This window comes from Carlito syrichta, unplaced genomic scaffold (genome assembly GCF_000164805.1).
Source record: "Carlito syrichta isolate Samal-C Ts95f unplaced genomic scaffold, Tarsius_syrichta-2.0.1 Scaffold308964, whole genome shotgun sequence".
Taxonomy (NCBI): Eukaryota; Metazoa; Chordata; class Mammalia; order Primates; family Tarsiidae; genus Carlito; species Carlito syrichta.
The window spans coordinates 28314-49388 of record NW_007253060.1 but is presented as its reverse complement, the minus strand read 5'-3'; the positions used below and the strand labels follow the sequence as shown (position 1 = coordinate 49388).

At 39.7% G+C, this 21075-nt stretch overlaps 1 protein-coding gene across 1 annotated transcript; it reads right to left on the bottom strand.

Moving 5' to 3' along the window:
- Positions 1–18668: 18668 nt before the first annotated feature.
- Positions 18669–20867, bottom strand: LOC110596411 (disintegrin and metalloproteinase domain-containing protein 20-like). Its single transcript, XM_021716806.1, has one exon. The coding sequence runs from the start codon at positions 20865–20867 to the stop codon at positions 18669–18671; it is 2199 nt and encodes a 732-aa protein (XP_021572481.1).
- Positions 20868–21075: the final 208 nt, after the last annotated feature.

Here is a 21075-nt window from a genome sequence, read left to right as displayed (position 1 = left end):
GTTTAGCTTAGCTGGGTAGAAAAATTCTTGGTCAGAATTGTTTATCTTTGAGAACTTTGAAGATTGGACTTCAGTTTCTTCTATCCTGTAGTGTTTCAGCAGAGAAGTCTGGTGCTATTCTGGTTGGTCTTCCCTGGCATTTAGTCTGACCTTTCTCTCTCTGCCTTTAGAATTTTTTCTCTTATACCAACTTTGTCTAAATGAATTACTATGTTCCCAAGGTTTGGTCTTCTCATTTGATGACTTGCATGGGTTCTCTTAATCTCTTGTGTTTGAATGGTCATGTTTCTTGTGAGATGAGGAATGCTTTCTGTGATAACTTCACGGAATGCTTGCTCCAAGGTGTTCTCTGTTTCCCTTTCTGCTTCAAGTATACCAATCAGACGTAAGTTTGATCTCTTGACGTATTTGCACATCTCTTGGAGGTGTTGTTCCTTATTTTTGATTTTTTTATATCTAGCAGCTTGTGTTAACTCCGTGTTTTATCTTTAAGCTCTAATTCTTTTCTCTGCTTGTTGAATTCTTCTTTCCATACTTTTCAGCTTGTATTTATTTCTTGGATGGAGTTCATACCCCAAATCTCTGTTACAAGTTCTTTCAGTGTTGCTTCTTATCTTTCTTGTGTCTAGTTCTCTCTTTCCATCCACTCTCTAGTCTCAGTTGTGTTCTGGAAATTGTAAGTAATTTTCATTGTTTTGGCTCTGAGGTATTTTTTATATACATTGTCACTTTGGGGCTGTGGTGGTTACCTATAATTTCCCATTGATATTTCTTCATTTGTGACGAATCACATTCCTCTTTCTTTAATTCCATTATTCAGTGATAGAGGGAGATTTCACTTCTGTTATTTGCTCAGCTTGATAAATATCCTTTCCTGAGCAAGGTCTCCAAATGTTCCATTTTGAAATGGGGCTGGGAGTAGGGAGTTGTGCTATCTCTTTTCAGTTTTGGAGGTTGAATAATGTGTATTGGGGGCTAAGATTCAGAAGTTACTTGCAGATCAGTGTCCAGTGCTTAGGGTGTGGACCTTCTGGAACCCACTTTCTGCCACCTCACAATATGTCCATGCAATGAAGGCGTAGGAATATCCCCTGGGTCCAAAAATACAAATGAGAAAGGAAAAGAACAGAGAAAAAGTTGGGAATAAAGAAAAGAGGAGAAAAAAGAAAAAGACAAGGAAAAGAGGTGAAAAAAGAAAAGAAAGAGGGAAAAGAGACAGAAATAAGGAAAAAAGCATGAAAAGTTTTTGGGAGCTGGCCACGGAGGCCCACTGAGCGTTAGGGATCAGGAAGGGCCATTGACTCCGAGACCACTAGGATGCATTTGGGAGCTATTGACCCCTTTCTACTCAGCACTAACCAGATTAAGCTCCTGTGAGCTCAAAACATAAAAACTCTGAGACCGGGATGAACACAAGTTAACTTTAGAAGCTCATTGCTCCCATTCTTCCACAAACTGCAGTTTTGGCTTTCACACAACTTATAATTCAAACTCGTGTCACATCTAAGAGCCTTAGTATTGGTCACAGGCTTCTGGGTCATGATCTTAGGATTTATTGAAGGTGTAAATTGTAGAATACAGTTTTAGAAGACAGCCATTTTGCTGAAAGAATGCGACTGGGTTGTTTGCAGGTAACCCACTGTGAACTTTGGACTGGGCCACATTCCAAACATTCTGAGATGGGCCACTTTCATTTGTAAAGTAAATACTTAAGCTTCTATAGAATTGTTTAACTTGGCATAAATCAATCAGCTTAGGATGAAAAAGGTTTACAGAATATGTCAGTCACAGATTAGGTTATCCTTTGTTATGGGATTTTAAGATTATCATTTGAAAAGGGTTTAAAGGCAATCATTGATTAAGTTTTCATGGATTAAGGTTTTTGGTGGGTGGGGGACACCCCTCCCACATCTGACTTTGTGTATAAAAGACCCATTGTAATTCCCAATAACACTCATTCGCTTCTGCACTAGACCAGAGTCCAGTCTCTTTCTTTCTCTCTCTCTCTCTTTCTCTCTTCTTCCCTCCAATCTCCGACGCCGTCTCCACCTTTGGGGCACCCTGAACCCAGCTGAAGCAGGTATCCGGCAAAAAGTGAATGCAGACTGTCACACACATAACAAAAAAAGAGAGAAGAAAGAGAAACAAAGAAAACAAGTATAAAATAAAGAGAGTTGTAAAAAGAAAAAAGAAAAAAATTGTGAGGCTTGCACTCCGTCTTGTGGCTGTTTTTAAAACTTAAGGCTCCTGCCATGCTCGGTAGCTCAACCTGTAATCCCGCACCTTTGGGAGGCTGAGGTGAGTGGATTGCCTGAACCCATGGGTTTGAGACCTGCCTGGGCAATTTGGAGAGACCTCATCTCTACAATAAATCAAAATCAGCCGGGTGTGGTAACACGTGCCTGTAGTTCCAGCTACTTGGAAGGCTGAGGCGGAAGGATCGCCGGAGCCCAGCAGGTTGAGGTTGCGGTGACCACGAGCAGCCACTGCACTCCAGTCTGGGTGACAGTGAGACTCCAACTCAAAAAAAAAAATCTTAAGGCTCTTTTTTTTTTTGGCCTGCACCTGGTTTTCAGTGGTGTTTAGCTTTTTGTACACACACCTGCTCTCTGTGCTGGCTAAGGGGAAGGGGGTTTTCCTCTCTTTAATCCCCTAATTTGGGGGCCAATGGCTCCCACAATCAGTTGCAGGATCTTCCCTCTCTGCCTGCTCTGCAGAAGAGAAGCTGGGTTATATCTTCCCCAGGTATTGGCAGCTGCCACCAGGCTGTAGGGGCATTTTCCCAGTTCACCACACAGAAGGGATCCCTGTTAGGGCTCCACCTGTGTTCAGCCCTCTCAGCTGCACATTGACTGATACCATGTGGTTATTGTAAATGGGATTGTGTTCTTGATTTGGTTCCCAGTTTGATCATTATCAGTGTATAGAAATGATAATTGTGTATATACCCATTATTTCTTTCTGTTGCCTGATTGCTTTGCAAGGACTTCTCATAGCATGTTGAATAGGAGTGTTGAAAGGGGGAATCCTTTCCTTGCTCTGGTTCTTAGGGAGAATGTTTGCACATTTTTCTTGTTCAGTATGATGGTGACTGTGAGTTTGTCATATATACCGTTTATTGTTTTGAGATATGTTCCTTTGATGTCTAGTTTGTTGAGGAGTTTTGTTATGAAGAAATGGATTTCATCGAATACTTTGGTGCCTCTATTGAGATGATTATATGATTTTAGTTTTTCAGTCTGTTAATGAGATGAATTACAGTTATTGATTTATTCAGAGACATATTTGCCCCACAGGAATAAAATTCAATTATTTGTGAATTATTGTCATTTTAATGTGCTGTGGTTGTATTTTTATTAGTGATTTGTAGTAGATGTTTACATCTATGTTCAACAGGTTTATTAGCCTGTAGTTTTTTGTGCCCATAATGAATTTTGGCATCAGCATGAAACTGGTTTTCTAAAATGAATTAGGAAGTGATCCTACCTCTTTGATATTTTTGAAATAGTTTTAATTAGATTCTTACCAACCCTTTTGTGTACATTTGGTAAAATTCAGTTGTGAACTCATCTGATCCTTGACTGTTTTTGGTTGGGAAATTTTAAAATTTCTGATTCAGTTTTATCACTGATTATTGGTATGTTCAGGAATTCTATTTCTTTCTGATTCAATCTTGTTAGGTTGTATATTTCTAAGACTGTATCAATTTCCTCCTGTTTCCAAGTCTTTGCCTGTTGACTGCTTATAGTTGGCTGTGATAATATTTTGTATTTTTGTGGTATTAGATGTCATGCCATTTTTATCATTTTTGGTTGTGCTCTTTTACTTTGCTAATCTACCTAGTGATCTGTCAATTTTGTTTATCTTTTCAAAGAATTACCTGTTGGTTTCATTTATCCTTTTTAAAATCTTAATCTCCTTTACTTCTTATCCTTGTTGTTTCTTTTCCTCTGTTGGCTTTGGAGTTGGTTTATTTTTGTTTCTCTAGTTCCTTAAGGTGAATTGATAGGTTGTTAATTTGTAAGTTTTCCATTTTTTGATATAGACATATAACACTATAAGTTTCCCTCTTAGCACTGTTTTCGCTGTATCCAAGAAGTTTTGATTGCATAAGAGTGTGTTGTTTAATTATCATGTAGGTGTATAATTTTGAGAGTTCCTCTAATTAATTTCTAATTTTATTCCACTATGGTCTAAAATATGGCTAATAACCACAATGTACAAGGGCATCAAACAAGTCAACTTCAACAACAACAAAATAACCTAGTTAAAAATGAACAAAGGACATGAACAAGCATTTTGCAAAGATAACACAAATAAGCAACACACATATGAATAAAGCTGAACACCACTAACCACTAATGAAAATCAGATTAAAACCACAATGAGATACCATCTTACATCAATCAGAATTATTTTAATCGAATAGTGAAAAATTTCAAATGAGGTGAATGTGTGAAAAAAAAGGGAATACTTATGCACTATTGGCGGGCATTTAAATTAGTGCAACCTCTATGAAGAAGAGTACAAAGGTTTCTCATAGATGTAAAAATGGAACTATTTGGTCCAGTAATTGAACTACTGAATATGTGCACAGAGAAAAATAAATTATATAAAATATTTATTGCAGCACTCTTCACAATGACAAAGATATGGAACCAACCTAATTGTCCATCAATGAATGATTAAAAATATCATATATATGATGCCAAAAAGTTATATACATTTTAAGATGATTAAAATGTGGTTAAAATTGTAATACTCAATAAGGTGAATACAAGTCATGCTTGACTTCTGCAATTACAAGAGGCAATACCATGAGCATCCAGCACTTCTGATGATGGTGAACATCTCTTAACATATACATGTATACACACATGCTATTCTGCCTTAAAAATTGTGAAATCTTGTTTTCTGCAGCAACACAAATAGAACTGAAGGCCATTATCTTAAGTGAAATAACTCAGAAACAAAGGGTCATATGACACATGTTTTCCCTTATATGTGAGAGTTAAATAATGTGAACACATGGACATTGAAAGGGGAATAATAGATACTGGAGACTCAAGGATAGAAAGGTGGGAGGAATATAAGGGATAAGTCATTATTTAAAAGTACAAGTGATGATCACACTTAAACCTCAGAATTAATCACTATGAATTATGTCCATGTCATAAAAGGGCTCTTGTGTTCTTTAAATCTATTTTTTTTAAAAAGGAAAAAAGTCCTTACAAAATTTGGACATGCCAAAAGAATGCAGGAACCAACCTGAAAGAACTCCTATGCCCAGAAGAGTTTTAACGATTTGAACAAAAATAAATAATGCAGAACAGATTTTTAAAGAAAGTATGAAATATATATCAATTAACCTATGCTGGGGAGAAAAGACAGACACATATTTAAGACAAAATACTTCCTAATAATTTATGTTGATATGTCATCTTTCAAGAACATGGAGCTTAAACCTCCATTGCTTGATTGTAGCATGGACTTAGGCATATGAGAGATATCCTTGCTTCTTTTGTATTTTACTCTAATATTGTAGATATAATACCAATAAAAGCATTATAGAAAAATAATGAAATTTACTGTATCTAAATTTTTTTAAGTGTGTGAAAAACACTAATATAGTAATAAAAAAATTCTCAGAGGTAATCTTACAGAATACATTTCCAAATTATGTATTTATTAAAGGACCTGTGTCATATTTATACATGAAAACATACAATTAAACAGAGGAAGACAACAACCAATTAAAAAATGGAACACATACCAGAACAGATTTTTCATCAGGAAAGGCATGAAAATGTATTCAATGTAATAAACATAAAGTGGCCATTGCCCTTGTCACTTGGTTATTTTCTGTCTTTTGGTTGATGCAATTGTTCTACCTGATGTTGAATGCAGTAAAAGAAACGCACAGAGTTTGCCTAGACCGGTTTACTCTTTTGTTTCTGTTGGAAGTTAAAGACACAAACCAAAGGAACTGGAGTCACTTACCATCACCATCTTAATAATACTTTTTGATTGGTGTGTTCAGTCTACTGGGATCCTCCATGGACAAAGCAACAGAAACAGGCTCCACTTCAGTGGAACCACTACATGCAAGCATTTTCCCCTGAGGACAAAGTTTTCTATTACACTACAACCTATGATTTTGGAGAGTGAAGACATTTCTTAAGGTTTCCACCACAGTTGTTATTAGAGAGACAGATCCTTCTTCTACCTACTGTTTGTAGAAGTATGTTGTTTAGCTACTGGGCAGCAGTATAATCTTAAAAACCCATTCTTTGCAGGCATACACAACATCCTGGATGAATTTTTATTTAGGGCTTACACTGTCTTTCATAGAAAGGTCATAAATCATCTGTATATAAACCCACACAAGCCCATATGTAGATACTTCATCAGCCCTTCCATTACCATATTAGACTAGGTATATCTGAGAAAAACTGAATGATGTAACAACTGGAAAGCACGCTTCTATTTACAAGGGTATAGCTCCTACCCTCCAAGAAAGCCAGATTCCTTGTTTTTTAATGATATCATGCAGAATCTCACACAAGTCTTTTAAGCACCTCAGACAGTGGTTTTGGCAGAAGTGCTATGGTAGCATTGGCAAGTCCATGGATAATAAGGAGCTGAATCTCTTAAGAAAAAATTCTGCCTCCGAAGGAGACTTGACTTGAGCTGAATTATCAAACTGACTCCAAATGGCTGACAGTTCAGCTCATGAGGTGGCGCTACTTATCAGTAGGCATAATATCTAACACTACTGGCTAAGGCACTCAGTATGCAATGTGAAGTCAGCCTGGTCAGCCTCCATAGTTCATGGTGGAGAAAGTTCTGATACACACAGAGAGAGCACTTACCTGTAAGTGGAATGTCAGTATTGGACGAATTTCTCAAGATCTCTTGAACTACGATGTTCACGAACCCTCAGACGCAGAAAAATATTTTTCCCTTGCTTGGAGTTGCCAGTTAAATTTAAATATTAATGCATTTGATTGGCGCATTGTTTGAATATTTGTTCCCTCAAAAACTCATACTGGAATTTGGTTGCCACTGTAACAACACTGAGAAATGGGACACTTAGAGGTGATAGAGCTGTCAGTGTACTGCCATAAGCAGGATTAACTAAAGGGCAATTCTGGCCTCCTCTTGCCTCAGTTTGACCTTCTCCCTTCCACCAGGGGATGCCTAAGCATGAGGGTCCTCACCAGATGCAAGTGTCCTGGTCATGGACTTCCCAGCTCCAGGACTATGATTTAATACTTGTTCATTATAAATTACCCAGTCTCAGGCATCTTTTAATAATGGCAGAAACCTCACTAAAAAATGGTTGTTATAATGCTATTTGCAATAAATATTGACTGAATTTTTGATTTCATCAAGATCCAATAAATTATATAATTAAATATCAGTCAGATGTGGCAGAAAAACTGAAACAAGATAATTGAAATGTAAATATAATTGCCCTAAAATGTGAAGATATTAATTCCAGAAGCTGAAAGTGGTCAGTGAGGACTAAAGCTATAAGAGGTTGTATAAAGTGATACAGGAAAATTATCATTTATATTTGGCATTGAAATTGTTACTCATACCCGTGAAAGTAGTTTGTAGAGTTGACAGAATAAATCACAAATTAGAATAAGTTAAAGAGACGATTAGACTTGTAAGACTAGGAGGTATACAGTGTATTCACTTTACAGTTCCTTTCTAAAGAGCAATACATAGGTCATATCTTGATGGTAGGTGAGTCAGTACTCTTTAAAATAAGTTTATTCAGGGTAGTTTGCAAATAAAATGACTTAGGAGAATTCCTGATACAGGATTGAGAAAGTGGTGGCGATTCTTTTGGTGGACTTGGGATGTATTAGGTGCTAAAATGTAGTTCCTTCCTTTACTATTTTTTGTCCACTGTAAGCTTTGGGCTGTATGCACTCACATCTCACTCTTTGAAAAAAGAGAAACAAGAACACACATGATCGATTACCTCTCTTGTCTTACCTTATTCTACTGATAGGAACTTATCACGCAGAGGCAGAGGGATATTTAGGGAAGAGGGAAGGGCTGGGGAATGTCACCCACAAAAAGATTTCAATTTAAGGGGTTTCCCCATGAAAGAAGGAACTCGGATGTTTGTTCAGAAATCACATGGGCAGATATAAGGAAATCCTGTTACTTTGTGCATTTATCCATCAAACAGTATTCATAAATGCATTTGAACTAAACTGATAATGTATTAAGCTTTCTTAGTTTTATTTTTTGGAATTTAGCAATATTTGCCCTCAACTTTTACTATGGGGGGATGTTTTCGGGATTCTCTGAGATACTCTGTGAGTTCCTGGTGCAATTCCTTGTACAAAATCCTACATAAGGATGTGAGCCCTCAGCATTTGGAGTCCCTTGAGGGTGACCCATTATCTTACCCACATTAAGTCTTCAAGTTATTTGTTAATCATGCCTTATTTAAGGTTCTTACTGTCACACATGGCATTTGGAAATATCTGCACAAGATGAGAATATACTTACGTTTATCCCCGAAGACACCTGTCTTGTTAGTAGTGGTTAGTCACTGGGAGGATGTTTGCTTGCATCTCGTCATCTTCCAGGTTGCACCCACCCAGGGGCTGATACTGACAATCATGCAGATGGAATTGCTCAGGAGGTGGACGGCAGGCGTCTGCTTAACCAGTGACCCCAGTGGGGCTTTCCCTCTCCAAGACCAATTAGGCTCTTGCCACTGACTTATTTGCAGGCAGTGAAAGGAGACCATTGTGGACCCTTGATAGCGTGTCTTTGAGGTGCCAACTCACTTTATTAGGGGAAGCTATTGTTTCTGCCCAGATCCAAAGCATGTACTTGACTTCCCTTCCCAAAGAGCCTTGTCCAGAACAACCTCCCAAGAGCTTACAATGTGTCTGAGTCAACTACAGGGCATGATACATCACTCATGGCCAAAGTCTCCACTTCTCTTACGGGGAATTTATCATGGGATTCCTCAGAAGTTGCTGGTCTTTTAGAGACTTGGCCCTGCCTCAAAATGTTGGAGATCTTATCCTCTGGGAAGGAACATAGAAACCCAGTATTCAGATGGGCTCTAAACCAATATACATTTTATGGGTCCTCGAATAAAAGTACAAGGAAGAATTGCCTGACCCTCTTTTCCTCTAACTGGGATGGATTGTTATGTCAAGGGAACACTAGCAAAGCAAATAACTGTCAATGTAGGTCCATCCACTGTTATATATTTAAGATGTTGGTGCAGAATGTTGATGGGGGTAAGGCTCTGCAAGTGTGGCAGGGGTGCATGGGAATGCTCTGCAACTTCTAATCAATATTGCTGTGACCCTAAACCTGCTCTAACATTTTACGTTGAATATGGACACAGATTTTTGGAATATAGTTGAGTTATTTATATTATATTATATATTATATTTTAAAGATGTAGGGTGCAGTTCAGTGTTACGTATACAAATGTGCATTACGCAGGTACCCTGGTCGATGAGATGTGCCCCTCCCCTGACAGATTCCCACCACTGTCAAACTTGCACCCCCCCACCCCAACTCCGGGCGGTTTCCCACTGCTGCCAATCTTTTTCTTATAGTATTACAATAGTGTTAAAGGTCTGCGTATGAGTGAGAACATGTGATACTCAGTTCTCTGTTTCTGTTATAGATCACTCAGTATTATAGACTATAAGTCCATCCAGGTTGTTGTGAAGTTCATGATTTTGTTCTTGTTTATGGCTGCATAATATTCCACCATGTATATGTACCACATTTTTTAATCCATCCCTCTTTTGATGGGCAGCACTGTTGGTTCCATGTTCCTGCTATTGAGAACAATGCTGCAATAAACATATGTGTGCAGGTCTTTTTCAAAGAGTGATTTGAGTTCCTCTGCGTATATTCCCAGTAGGGGAATTGCAGGGTCATATAGAAGGTCAATTTTTAGATCTTTGAGGAATCTCCACAGTTTTCCACAGAGGCTGTACTAGTTTACACTCCACCAGCAAAGTAGAAGTGCTCCCTTTTTGCTGTATCCTCTCTAGCATCTGCTGTTTTTGGAGTTATTGATGATGGCCATTCTGACTGGAGTTGGTGGTATCACAGTGTAGTTTTAATTTGCATTTCTTTGATGACTAGTGATCCTGAGCATTCTTTCACGAATCTGTTGACTGTTCATATATCTTCTTTTGAAACGTGCTTATTCGTATCTTTTGCCTACTTTCTTATGGAGCCGTTTTAAATCTTTTTTAAAATGCAAATTCTACTTTTATTCATAGTAGCTTTGCACAAATTCCATTTATGTCAAGCTAGTTGAGTGTGCTGCTCAACTTCTTTTTTTTTTACCTTTAGATATTTTTATTTTAAAATTGTGTGGTACAGTTCAGGGTTAGGTATATACATATTCATTGTGCAGTTACCCCTGTTGATTAGTTGTGCCCCCTCTACCCCAGGCAGTTTCCCACTACTGCCAATTCTACCTCCCTGCCCCTCCACACTTCTGCAGTTTCTCACTGCTGTCAGTCCTTTTCTTATGTTATTACAATAGTTGTTCAAGGTCCACTTATGAGTGAGAACATGCGATACTCAGTTCTTTGTTTCTGTGAAAGATCACTCAATATTACAGACTCTAAGTCCATTCAGGTTGCTGCAAAGGTCATGATTTTGTTCTTTCCAATGCTGCATAATATTCCATTGTTTATATGTACCACATTTAAAAATCCAGTCCTCTTTTGATGGGCAGCACAGTTGCTTCCATGTTCTTGATATTGTAAATGATGCTGCAATAAACATAAGTGTGCAGTTATCTCTTTTATAGAGTAATTTGAATTCTTCCATATATATTCCCTGTAGGGGGATTGTGGGGTCATATGGAAGGTTGATTATTAAAACTTTTAGGAATCACCACATTGTTTCCCATAGAGGCTGTACTAGTTTACATTCCCATCAACAGTGTAGAAGTGTTCCCTTTTTTCCGCATCCTCTCCAGCATTTGTTATTTTTTGAGTTATTGATGATGGCCATTCATACTGGAGTTAGATGGTATTTCAGTGTAGTTTTAGTTTGCATTTCTTTGATGACTAGTGAGGTTGAACATTTTTCATGTATTTATTGGCTGCTCATACATCTTCTTTTGAGAAGTTTCTAGTCATATCTTTTGCCCACTCTGTGATGGGGTTGTTGGTTTTTTTCTTTTTAGCACGTTTGAGTTCCTTGTAGATCCTGGATGTTAGGCCTTTGTCAGACATAGAGTTGGCAAATATTTTTTTCCTAGTCTGTGGGCTGTATCCATGGTCTCTTGATGGCTTCTTTGTCTTTGCAGAAGCTTGTCAGTTTGATGAGGTCCCACTTGTCTATCTTATCTTTTAAGGCATGGGAACTTGTGTTTTTGATCAGGAATCGGTTGCCAGTTCCAATTACCACAAAAATGATTCCCACATTTTTTATGATTCTTATAGTTTGAGGTTTTATGTTTAGATCTCTGATTCATTTAGAGTTTATTTTTGTGTATGGGGATAGGCAGGGGTCCTGTTTCAATCTTCTGCATGTGATCAGCTAGTTTTCCTAGCACCATTTACTGAATAGGCTCTCCTCTCCCCAGTGGTTGGTGGTGGAGGCTTTGTCGAAGATGCGTTGGTTGAGAAATTGTGGTTTTGCTTCTGGAGTCTCAATTCTATTCCATTGGTCTATATGCCTATTCTTGTACCAGTAACAGGCTGTTTTGATTATTGCAGCTTTATAATAAAGTTTAAAGTCTGGTAGTGTCATACATCCTGCTTTTTTTGTGGAGTATTGTTTTGGTTATTCGTGGTCGGTTATGTTTCCAAAAGGATTCCTGCATTGTTATTACTAGGCCTAAGAAGAATGTTGCTGATAATTCAGTGAATATCATGTTAAATCTATAGATTACCTGAGGTAGAATGGACATCTTAACAATGTTGATTCTTCCAATCTGTGAGCATGGGGTATTTTTCCACTTGTTTGTGTCATCTTTGATTTCTTTTTTTTTTTTGAGTTGGAGTCTCACTCGGTCGCCCAGACTGGAGTGCAGTGGCCACTCCCGGCCACTGCAGCCTCGCCTGCTGGGCTCCAGTAATCCTTCCACCTCAGCCTTCCGAGTAGCCGGAATTACAGGCATCCTCTGCCACGCCCGGCTGATTTTTTTTGATTTATTGTAGAGATGAGGTCTTGCTGCCCAGGCGGGTCTCGAACCTGCAGGCTCAGGCAATCCACTCACTCAGCCTCCCAAAGGCATGAGATTACAGGTTGAGCTACCAAGCCCGGCACATCTTTGATTTCTTTGAGCAGTGCTATGTACTTTTCAATGTAAATATCTTTCACCTCTCTGGTTAGGAAGATGCCAAGGTATTTCATTTTTGTGGCTACTATGAATGGAATTGTGCTTTTTATGTGGGTTTCTGTTTGTTTATTATTGGTGTATAGAAATGTGATTGTCTTTTGCTCATTTATTTTATACTCTGAGACTTTCCCAAAATCCTCTCTCAGTGCAAGGAGATTTTTACAGATCTCTTGGGTTTTCAAGGTATAGAATCATGTCGTCTGCAAAGAGGGATAACTTGATTTCCTCTTTTCCTATTTGGATACTCCTGATAACCTTCTCTTCTCTGATTGTTCTAGCTAGAACTTCCAAAACTATGTTGAACAGGAGGGGTGAGAGTGGGCATCCTTGTCTTGTTCCAGTTTTCGGGGGAAATGGTTCCAATTTCTGTCTGTTCAGCATTATGCTTCTGTGGCTTTCTTGTAGATGGCTCTTACTATTTTGAGGTATGTACCATCTATGCCTAGATGTTCAAGGGTTTTTATCAAGAAGCGGTGCTGGAGTTTATCAAAACATTTTTTTGCATCTAATGATATAATCATGTGTTTTTTGTTTTTATGTCTGTTGATGTATTTAATTATGTTTATAGTCTTACAAATGTTGAACCAGCTTTTCATCAAAGGGATGAAGCCTACTTGGTCTTGATGGATGATTTTTGATATATGTTGTTGAGTCCAGTTTGCTAGGATCTTGTTGAGAATTTTGGCATCTATGTTCATCAAGGATAATGGCCTGTAGCTCTCTTTCTTTGTTGGATCTTTACCTGACTTGGGTATCAATGTGATGTTAGCTTCACAAAATGATTTGGGAGAGATCTATCTTTTTCAATCACCTGGAATTCTTTTAGTAGGATTGGTGTCTTTTCTTCCTTGTTTGTTTTGTAGAATTCTGCTGGAAAGCCATATGATCCAGGACTTTTTTTTTTTAGGTAGTTTTATTATGACATAGTCAATTTCCTGGGTTGTTATTGGTCTATTTAGGATCTCAATTTCTTATTGTTTCCACCCGAGGCAGGTGTGATGTGAGAAAATCCTCCATTTGTTTTAGGTTTTCAAGTTTGTTTCCATACTGGTGTACATAGTAGTCTCTATCTTTTGTATTTCTTCAGGGTCAGTTGTTATTTCATTTTTTGTGTTTCTGATTGAGTTTATTTGGGTTTTTCCTCTCTTTTTCTTGGTCAGTCAATCTAGGGGACCGCCAATCTTTTTTACCCTTTCAAGGAACCAGTTTTTTATTTCTTTTTTTTTTTTTTTGTATTATCTTTTTGGCTTCTATGTCCTGGATTTGGGATTTTACTTTAATGATCTGGATTCTTCTGTTGGAATTAGGGTTTTGGTGGTCTTGTTTTTCCAGCCTCCTTAGGTGACTTGTTAGGCTGTTAACTTGTGATCTTTCTGTTCTCTTCATGTGTGTTTGTAGAGATATGAATTCCCCTCTTACTACTACTTTCATGGCATCCCAGAGGTTTTGGTAAGATGTTTCTTCATTTTCATTTGTTTCCAGGTATTTTTTAATCTCTGTTTTAATTTTCATGTCGACCCAGGAGTTGCTTAGCATCATGCTGTTTATTGTTCATATCTTTGTGGGTTTTTGGAGAACTTGACATGCAATTGGTACCTTGGTATTAGGAACTTCTATTTATGAAATGACAGAACGTTTATCTATATTTTGTTATATTGAAAAACATTTTTTATTTTAAAGTGACCAAGTTGGATATTTAGCTAAGGTTATTCTAAGCAATGTGTTGAACATGTGGACTAGTTTTATTTTTTCTTGCTGATTTTGAAAAATGTGAAAGAAGCAAGATAAGTTAAAGAAGAAATTGTTAATTAATGCATAACAAGATGCTCTGCAAACAAATGTAATTCTAACATCCTCTAAAAATCCCTCAAAATTTATAAGGTTACAAACTTTTAGCTGCATTTCTGCATAGCAAAGATTTGATTAATATAACGTTGTAATCAATTAGTTAAAAAATGGAAGATAATAAAAAAGTTATAGAATACTTTTACACCAAGCATTAAGTTTCAACCTAATTTGTATTCTAATCTAAATCTTTAAAAGATAAACTTCAGAGGAATTGAAACAAGTAACCATAAAATTGCAATGTTTAGTGGCTTCTAGGAAGAATTGAACTAATAATCTTTTGATGAATCATAACTCAATAGTAAAACTGTGTTCAATTATCCAAATTAGTGAGGGGCTGCCAGAGGGGAAATACTCACATTTCTCCTCTTTAGAAATACTGGAAAAATTCAGCTTACTACCGGGGTCCCTGGGCCCCCAAGAATAAAGACAGAAGTTTGGACCCATTACAATGTTTTCAGACACCATACTCACTGGGTGGTTTGATTGGTGAGTGTTCTTTCTTCTATGAGTCCAGTGTGTGAAGAGTAGGTATGGTAACTATTTCTTCTAATGAGAAGAGAGCCTCATACAGTTTGAAGAAAAATGAAGAACAGGGAAACATAATCCAAACAGAAGACAACATAACTCTCCCCAAATTGACAGCAATGGAAAAATAAATATATAAGTTAACCTGCAAAAGTTTAAAATAAACTTTATAAACATGTTAAGTGTCCTAGGAAAAGGGAATTTTAACAACACCAGAAAACATTTTAAAACACTACCAAAAAAACATTATTGATGGAGAATGCAATAACTAAATTTAAAAAATAAATATTATAGAGTAGAAAAAATGAAAAAAGAAACAGTAAACTAAAATATATAATATATAAAACGAAACTAAACTAATATATATATATAAAAACTAAACTAAAATTATACATATATATATAAACATATTTTGAAATGATACAGATAGAGGAGACACAAAAATTAAATAAAGCTTGGGTCAGACACTACACTGGAAAACAAAATAAACATTTAGGAATTATACAAAGTTGAGACACACATGAGAGAGAGAGATAGAGAGATTACTCAAGAGAGTGAGCAATAAAAATTATTCAAAGAAATAAGTGCTAGGAAATTTCTCAAATCTGGAGAAGAAAATATTTATCCAGATCCAAAAAGAAATAAGTCCTGAATCAGATGAACCTGGATGAAACAATATCGAGATACTTTATAATCAGATTGTTAAAATTCAAAGGGATTTTTGAAAAGAGTATGAAAAAGTGACATTTCACCTGAAACAGAACCATCTTAAAAACATCAGCAGATTTCATGGCAGAAAGTTTTCAATTCAGAAGGAAGACAGGTTTTATACAATGATGTGTGGCTTAATGACAAGAACACATTCTGAGAAATGTGTCCGTAGGCAATTTATAAACTGTGCAAGCATTATAGAGTATATTTACACAAACCTAGAGAGTATGGCCCAGTACACATCTAGGCTACATGGTACATATTCCTTGTAACAAACATATTAACATGTTGCTGTAATAAATACTGTAAGAAACGATAACACTATGGTGTCAGTGTATTTTAAAAACATTTAAACATGGAAAGGAAGCAGTCAAAATAAAGTATTATAATCTCAGGACAGATGATGGCAGGAGATGCACAGGTGACAAGGCCCTGAGTTACCAAATGTTGAGCATAAAATGCCAGCTTTATGAAGGGAACAGGTACACAACGAATATTAAAGTCCATAAGGAACCCAAGAGGTCACCTGAAATGAACATTACAGCAGATGGGCTTTTACACCTGCTCAGGGTGGCCTTCACATCCACAACAACCACCTGGTAAAATTTCCCTTGCCTGCTCAATGCGCTCACAAAAGAAAACCTGGCACAGCCTCTGCTCTGCCCAAAGTGCTGATGCATTGATGGGAAATTATTAGGAGACACAGGAAGACAATTCAAGACAAAAGGTGCTGTAACGTGCAGACCTCAAGGATGCCAGTGTAGATGCTATTGCAAGGGCACTCCATGAGAGTAAAGGGGATGTCTCTTGATGAACTGTAGTTGTGCATTTTGGGTATTGCTGTTCTTCTAAGTTATGTTTACCAGACTACAACATGAGCTCTCTTAGTGAAGTTTTTGTGAAAATAAACAATATTCTAAATGTTCCACAGCATTAGCACTCTCCAATTCAACTTCCTATATACTTTCTTCAACAGAATCCATATTCCACTTACTTCTCTCCATACCTCTCCTCTATCCTCTAAGTAGACCCCTGAGGATCCCATTTGGGTAAGGTGATGGGGAGGTGACCATCTGACACAAGTCCTGACTTGGGGTGGGGGATGTGCTATGTGCCAAGGCGATCTTGTGTGTGCAATGAGTGGGGAAGCCCTGGCAGGAGAGAATATTATCCCCACAGGAAGGCCCCTTTAGGTCACAAGGGAGAGGTTAGCTGTAAGGGGTGCAGGGGGAAGACGCAAGTGCAGGGGGAATGCATGAGTTGTAGGGGAGTGAGGGAGACACTTGTGGGGGGCAAATTTTGAGGGTTGGGTATGTGGGGGGTGGTGCATGAGTGACAGGATGTGGGAAGATGCATGACGGAAGGTTGCACGAGTGGTGCAAATGTGGGAGGAGATGCCTGAGTGAAGGATGCATGAGACGAGGGTGTGAGGGGAGATGCCTGATCAGGAAATGCATCAGAGGTGGGGGATGAAGGAAGGTACTTCCCAAGTGAGGGGGAGGCCTGAGGAGTGGTGGGGGCATTTGGGAAGACACATGACTGGGGGATACATGAGTGGTGGGGACATGAGAGATGGTAAAATTCGTGGGACATGCGTGAATGTTGAGGGTGTGAGGGTTGATGCATGATTGGGGGATGCTTGGCTGGCGAGAAAGTGGAAGTAAATAAATGGGGTGGATGCATGAGTGGTGGCGTGTGGGCGAAATGCATGAGTAGAGGATGCCTGAGGGGTGGGGTTGGTATAATTCGCATAAGGAGGGATGCTCAAGGATTGTGAATGCCGGAAAAGATGTGAGTGGAGAATGCATGGGTGGTGGAGTTATGGGGTATGGTGCTTCCAGAGAGAAGGCATGATGTTCCATCAAAAATAGCACTGCATCCATAGGACACAGCAGAGCGCAGGCCCTTTGTTCACCGTTCCCATCCATAGTCACTCACAAAGTGGGGGATTGCAGTGAGAGGTGTACAGAGAAGGATTACTAGGGTCTTCAATGAATGCTGAATGTGAGAATTTGGAGGAAGGTTCAAAGAGAAGATATCAAGATGTGTTTGAAAAAGGGATGGGAGTTCTATGTAAGCCCTGTGGATAAGAAAATTTCAGCTTTCACTCTACATGTATGTAGAAACTGCCAGTCTGACTACAGAATCATGCCGGTTTTCTGTGAATGAGGATGGAAGGAAGGAAGTATATTATCTTAGATTTGTGGTCCCTGTCTCTTAAGTACTCTTGCTGTATCTATCCTGCATTTAAAATTCCAATGTACTTGGAAATTGCAACTTAACATAAAATGTCATTCCCTTAGTTGTTTATCCAGTTAATGTCCCCTTTCCTTTAAACCATTTGGAAACGCAGAGATCCTCAATTTCCACCCCCACTGGCCTGCTGTTCTGCAAACCAGGTTTCTACAGTTCATCTCTACGAACCCAGCTGACCTTCACGCTTCAGTTCATTGAAATATGGAGTCAAGAAGGGAGGTGGGAATTAACACGCACAGATGCCGGCTCAGTGCTAGGGACCTTCAGGGCACTTTCACCTCTTTTTCCTCTTGAATTCCTATGGATGCCACATTCGACCTCCTGGTTGCAGTATCCCACCTGGGGGTGTCTGGGCTTCAGGTGGCACAGCCTATGCTTGGTGGAGGATTTCAACCCTAGTCTTTCCCACCCAATACCCACAGTCACCCCAGTGAGGCACAGGAAGCCTTGGCTGTGAGCAGCCCCCAATTGCCATAAACTGACTTTGGTCTTGAAGGAGAGATTGCCTGGAGAATGAGGAAAACCTAATGGCTCAGAAGTACACATCTGGAGAAATGTCATACATGTACCCTTTAAGGAGCCAGGGGCAACTTCCATTCATTTAGAAAGCAGCGACCTCAGGTGAAGACCCAGCTGCTGGCTCCAGTCCCCTCCCAGGCCAGTGCCTGAAGCTCACTTTAGTCTGCTAAGGACTTATAAAAGATGTAGACAACACTGACACTTGGTTTTGAAATGTATTTCAGAGTGAGCATCAAAAACCTACAAAGAGAACATTAGATAGAAACCAATGCCTCCTGTTACCCCATGATGTGAGTAAGGACCCCTGTGTCTCCTGCAGATTTCAAGAAATGTAGACGACTTGGACTTTGCCCTCTCTTCCACGGATTCTTTAAGCAGATGTTCCTTTTCCAATTTCTCTATTTTTACAGGGGTCGGGAGGTCGATTTATTCTTTGTTAAACAGGCTCACTAACTGTTGCTTCCTTAACAGTGACGGTCTTGATATTTCGCACATTTGTGGCCACCCCAAAGAGCAACGCGGCTATGAAGGCATAAATCCGACCAAAGAGCACTTGCAAATACAACACTGCTTCTTGACTTTGTGTCACTTTCCGCATTCTTTTTGGAAGGGGGCCGCTGTCTGTACTCCCACCGGAACCTGGTCTGAGGCAGCGTGGAGGGTCCCAACCCACATGGCAGTGGCAGTTCCTTCTGTTATTGCAAATACCTCTATAACTGCACTTCTCAGGGGGACAGTTGTAGTTCAGGTCCGTCACAGTCCCATTGCATTGGGCATTAAAACAAAACTTTCCAGGAGCACAAAGAGTACCATTCCTTACCTGTCCAACATCAGTTGTTTCTGTCCCGCGGTGTTCACCCACCGCTGAGCAGTCGAAACCTCCTTTCTGCACCTGCTGGACTCCAACATGATCCTGTAACCGGGGAAGATGGGTGACATTGGCACACTGCAGTCTCCCACACATTTTGTTGTTGTCGCCACAAGCGTAGGGCCTCCGTAATATTGACGGTCTGGTACAAAATCCAAATCGGGTCCCTTCTTTATTTATATCATAGCAGGAAACGTCACCCGGCAAAGCACTGGCACCAAAGATTTCCTTGCATTGCACTTCACGGTCAGTGCAGTTTCCCTGAAAGCAATAGCCTTCTTCACTGCAAGGGGTTCCGTCTTGCATATAAAAGTCTGTAGGGCATACCTGGTTGGCCCCACTGCAGTACTCTGGAAGATCACAAGTATTTTGGATGGGTCTGCAGAGAGTCCCTGCAGGGGAGTATTGGCAATCTGTGCAGCATGCTCCTATATGACAGTAACCGCCCATCTTGTAGCGGCAGTCAGTTGTGCAACACATATCGGCGTGACATTGCTTTAAGGAGCCACAGTCACATTGCTCATGATCGTCCACCACGTAGTTCCCACAGCGAGCTTGTACTGCGCTTTTATTGTAATACATGATTTGGTTGTCAAAAATACAGTTGCCGGTGACACCCGAAAGTATATTGTTTATATGTCCAAAGGTACAATTACTGGCTGCATCTGTCACTCCAGGATATCGTGCCATGATGCAGGAGGCCCTTCTCAAGCATCTGCACTCTGGCTCATCATAACGTACTCCAAGACTCCTGAGAATTCTGTTGGTTATTACAATAGCTACTGTTAATGCATGTCTTTCAAGTTGACCAATGTATAATAAATTATATTGTCCACAAATCCGATAAATCACTGGATCGTAATGACCTTCATGTGGCCCATTTTTGTTTATCAATAGAGATGAATGAGGGCGAAAGGTTTCATAAAAGTTTTGCCGATAATAAATAGACATTGGACTGTTGTTGCTATGGTCAGTCACGTCAGCTGGATCACGGACAGTATATAGGGTCAGAAGAGAAAGATAGAACTTCATGTCAGTGCCTTGAAGAATGCTGTCAACTATACTAGCAATATATAGAATCTCGTAGAGACACTTTGTATCATTTTGGAATTGACTACACATACTATGGGAGGCCTGACAATGGCCTCTTAACCAGCCACTATGGGAGCTATAGACCTTATGGGGGAGCCTTGGAGCCATGCTGATATTTGCTTCAGAAAAGAAGGGATCCAACTCCTTCTGTCCTAGGCTATATGTAGGCCCCGTTATATTGGGGTCAGCCACTATCTGGGAAACAATGTGCTCAAACCTGCTGGAACCCTCCAGAGGCTTGATTTCGTAGGCAAGGTCGTCCAGCTTCATAACTCCCTTGAGGCCACCAAAGCACGTGCTCATAGTGACCATGGACAGAGGAATCTCCTCCAGGTGGCCGAGGTAGTAGCAGTCTGAAGCGATGTAGGGGTAATCCATCTGCAAGGCTCCTTGGTCATCCTGGGTGGTCACCAGCAAGTGTCTGGGCCAAAAGAGTTTCTTCATCCGCATGCGGAGGGCATGTCTTTGGCCCCCAAAGTGCAGGCTGTAGGAGAGCCAGCCTGGCACCTGAAAGCCTTTGCCATGCTGTGCCTCCTTCTTCGGAATCACCACCTCAGAGGATGCATAGCGCCATAAGGGAGGGCCTGGGGGACCCTGGACTGGGGCTAAGAGTGTCCAGAGCTCCAGCAGCAAGAGGGAGACCCTGAAGGCGACCTGTCCCTCTGCCAGCCTCATGTCCCAGCTCAGAAGTATTCACCCAAAGAGATTGTTTCCGAGGAGTGTCTTCAGTGGAGCCAGGTCTGAACCATCTGCTGTGGCCACTTCACTGAAGGAGATGCTGACAGAGAACAAAGGCCTCTTCAGACTACCTGGGTGGGTCCATCAACAACCAGTGGGATGAGGTAACAATCACAGGCGTGTCAGTGGATGGGCCTGGGCACTC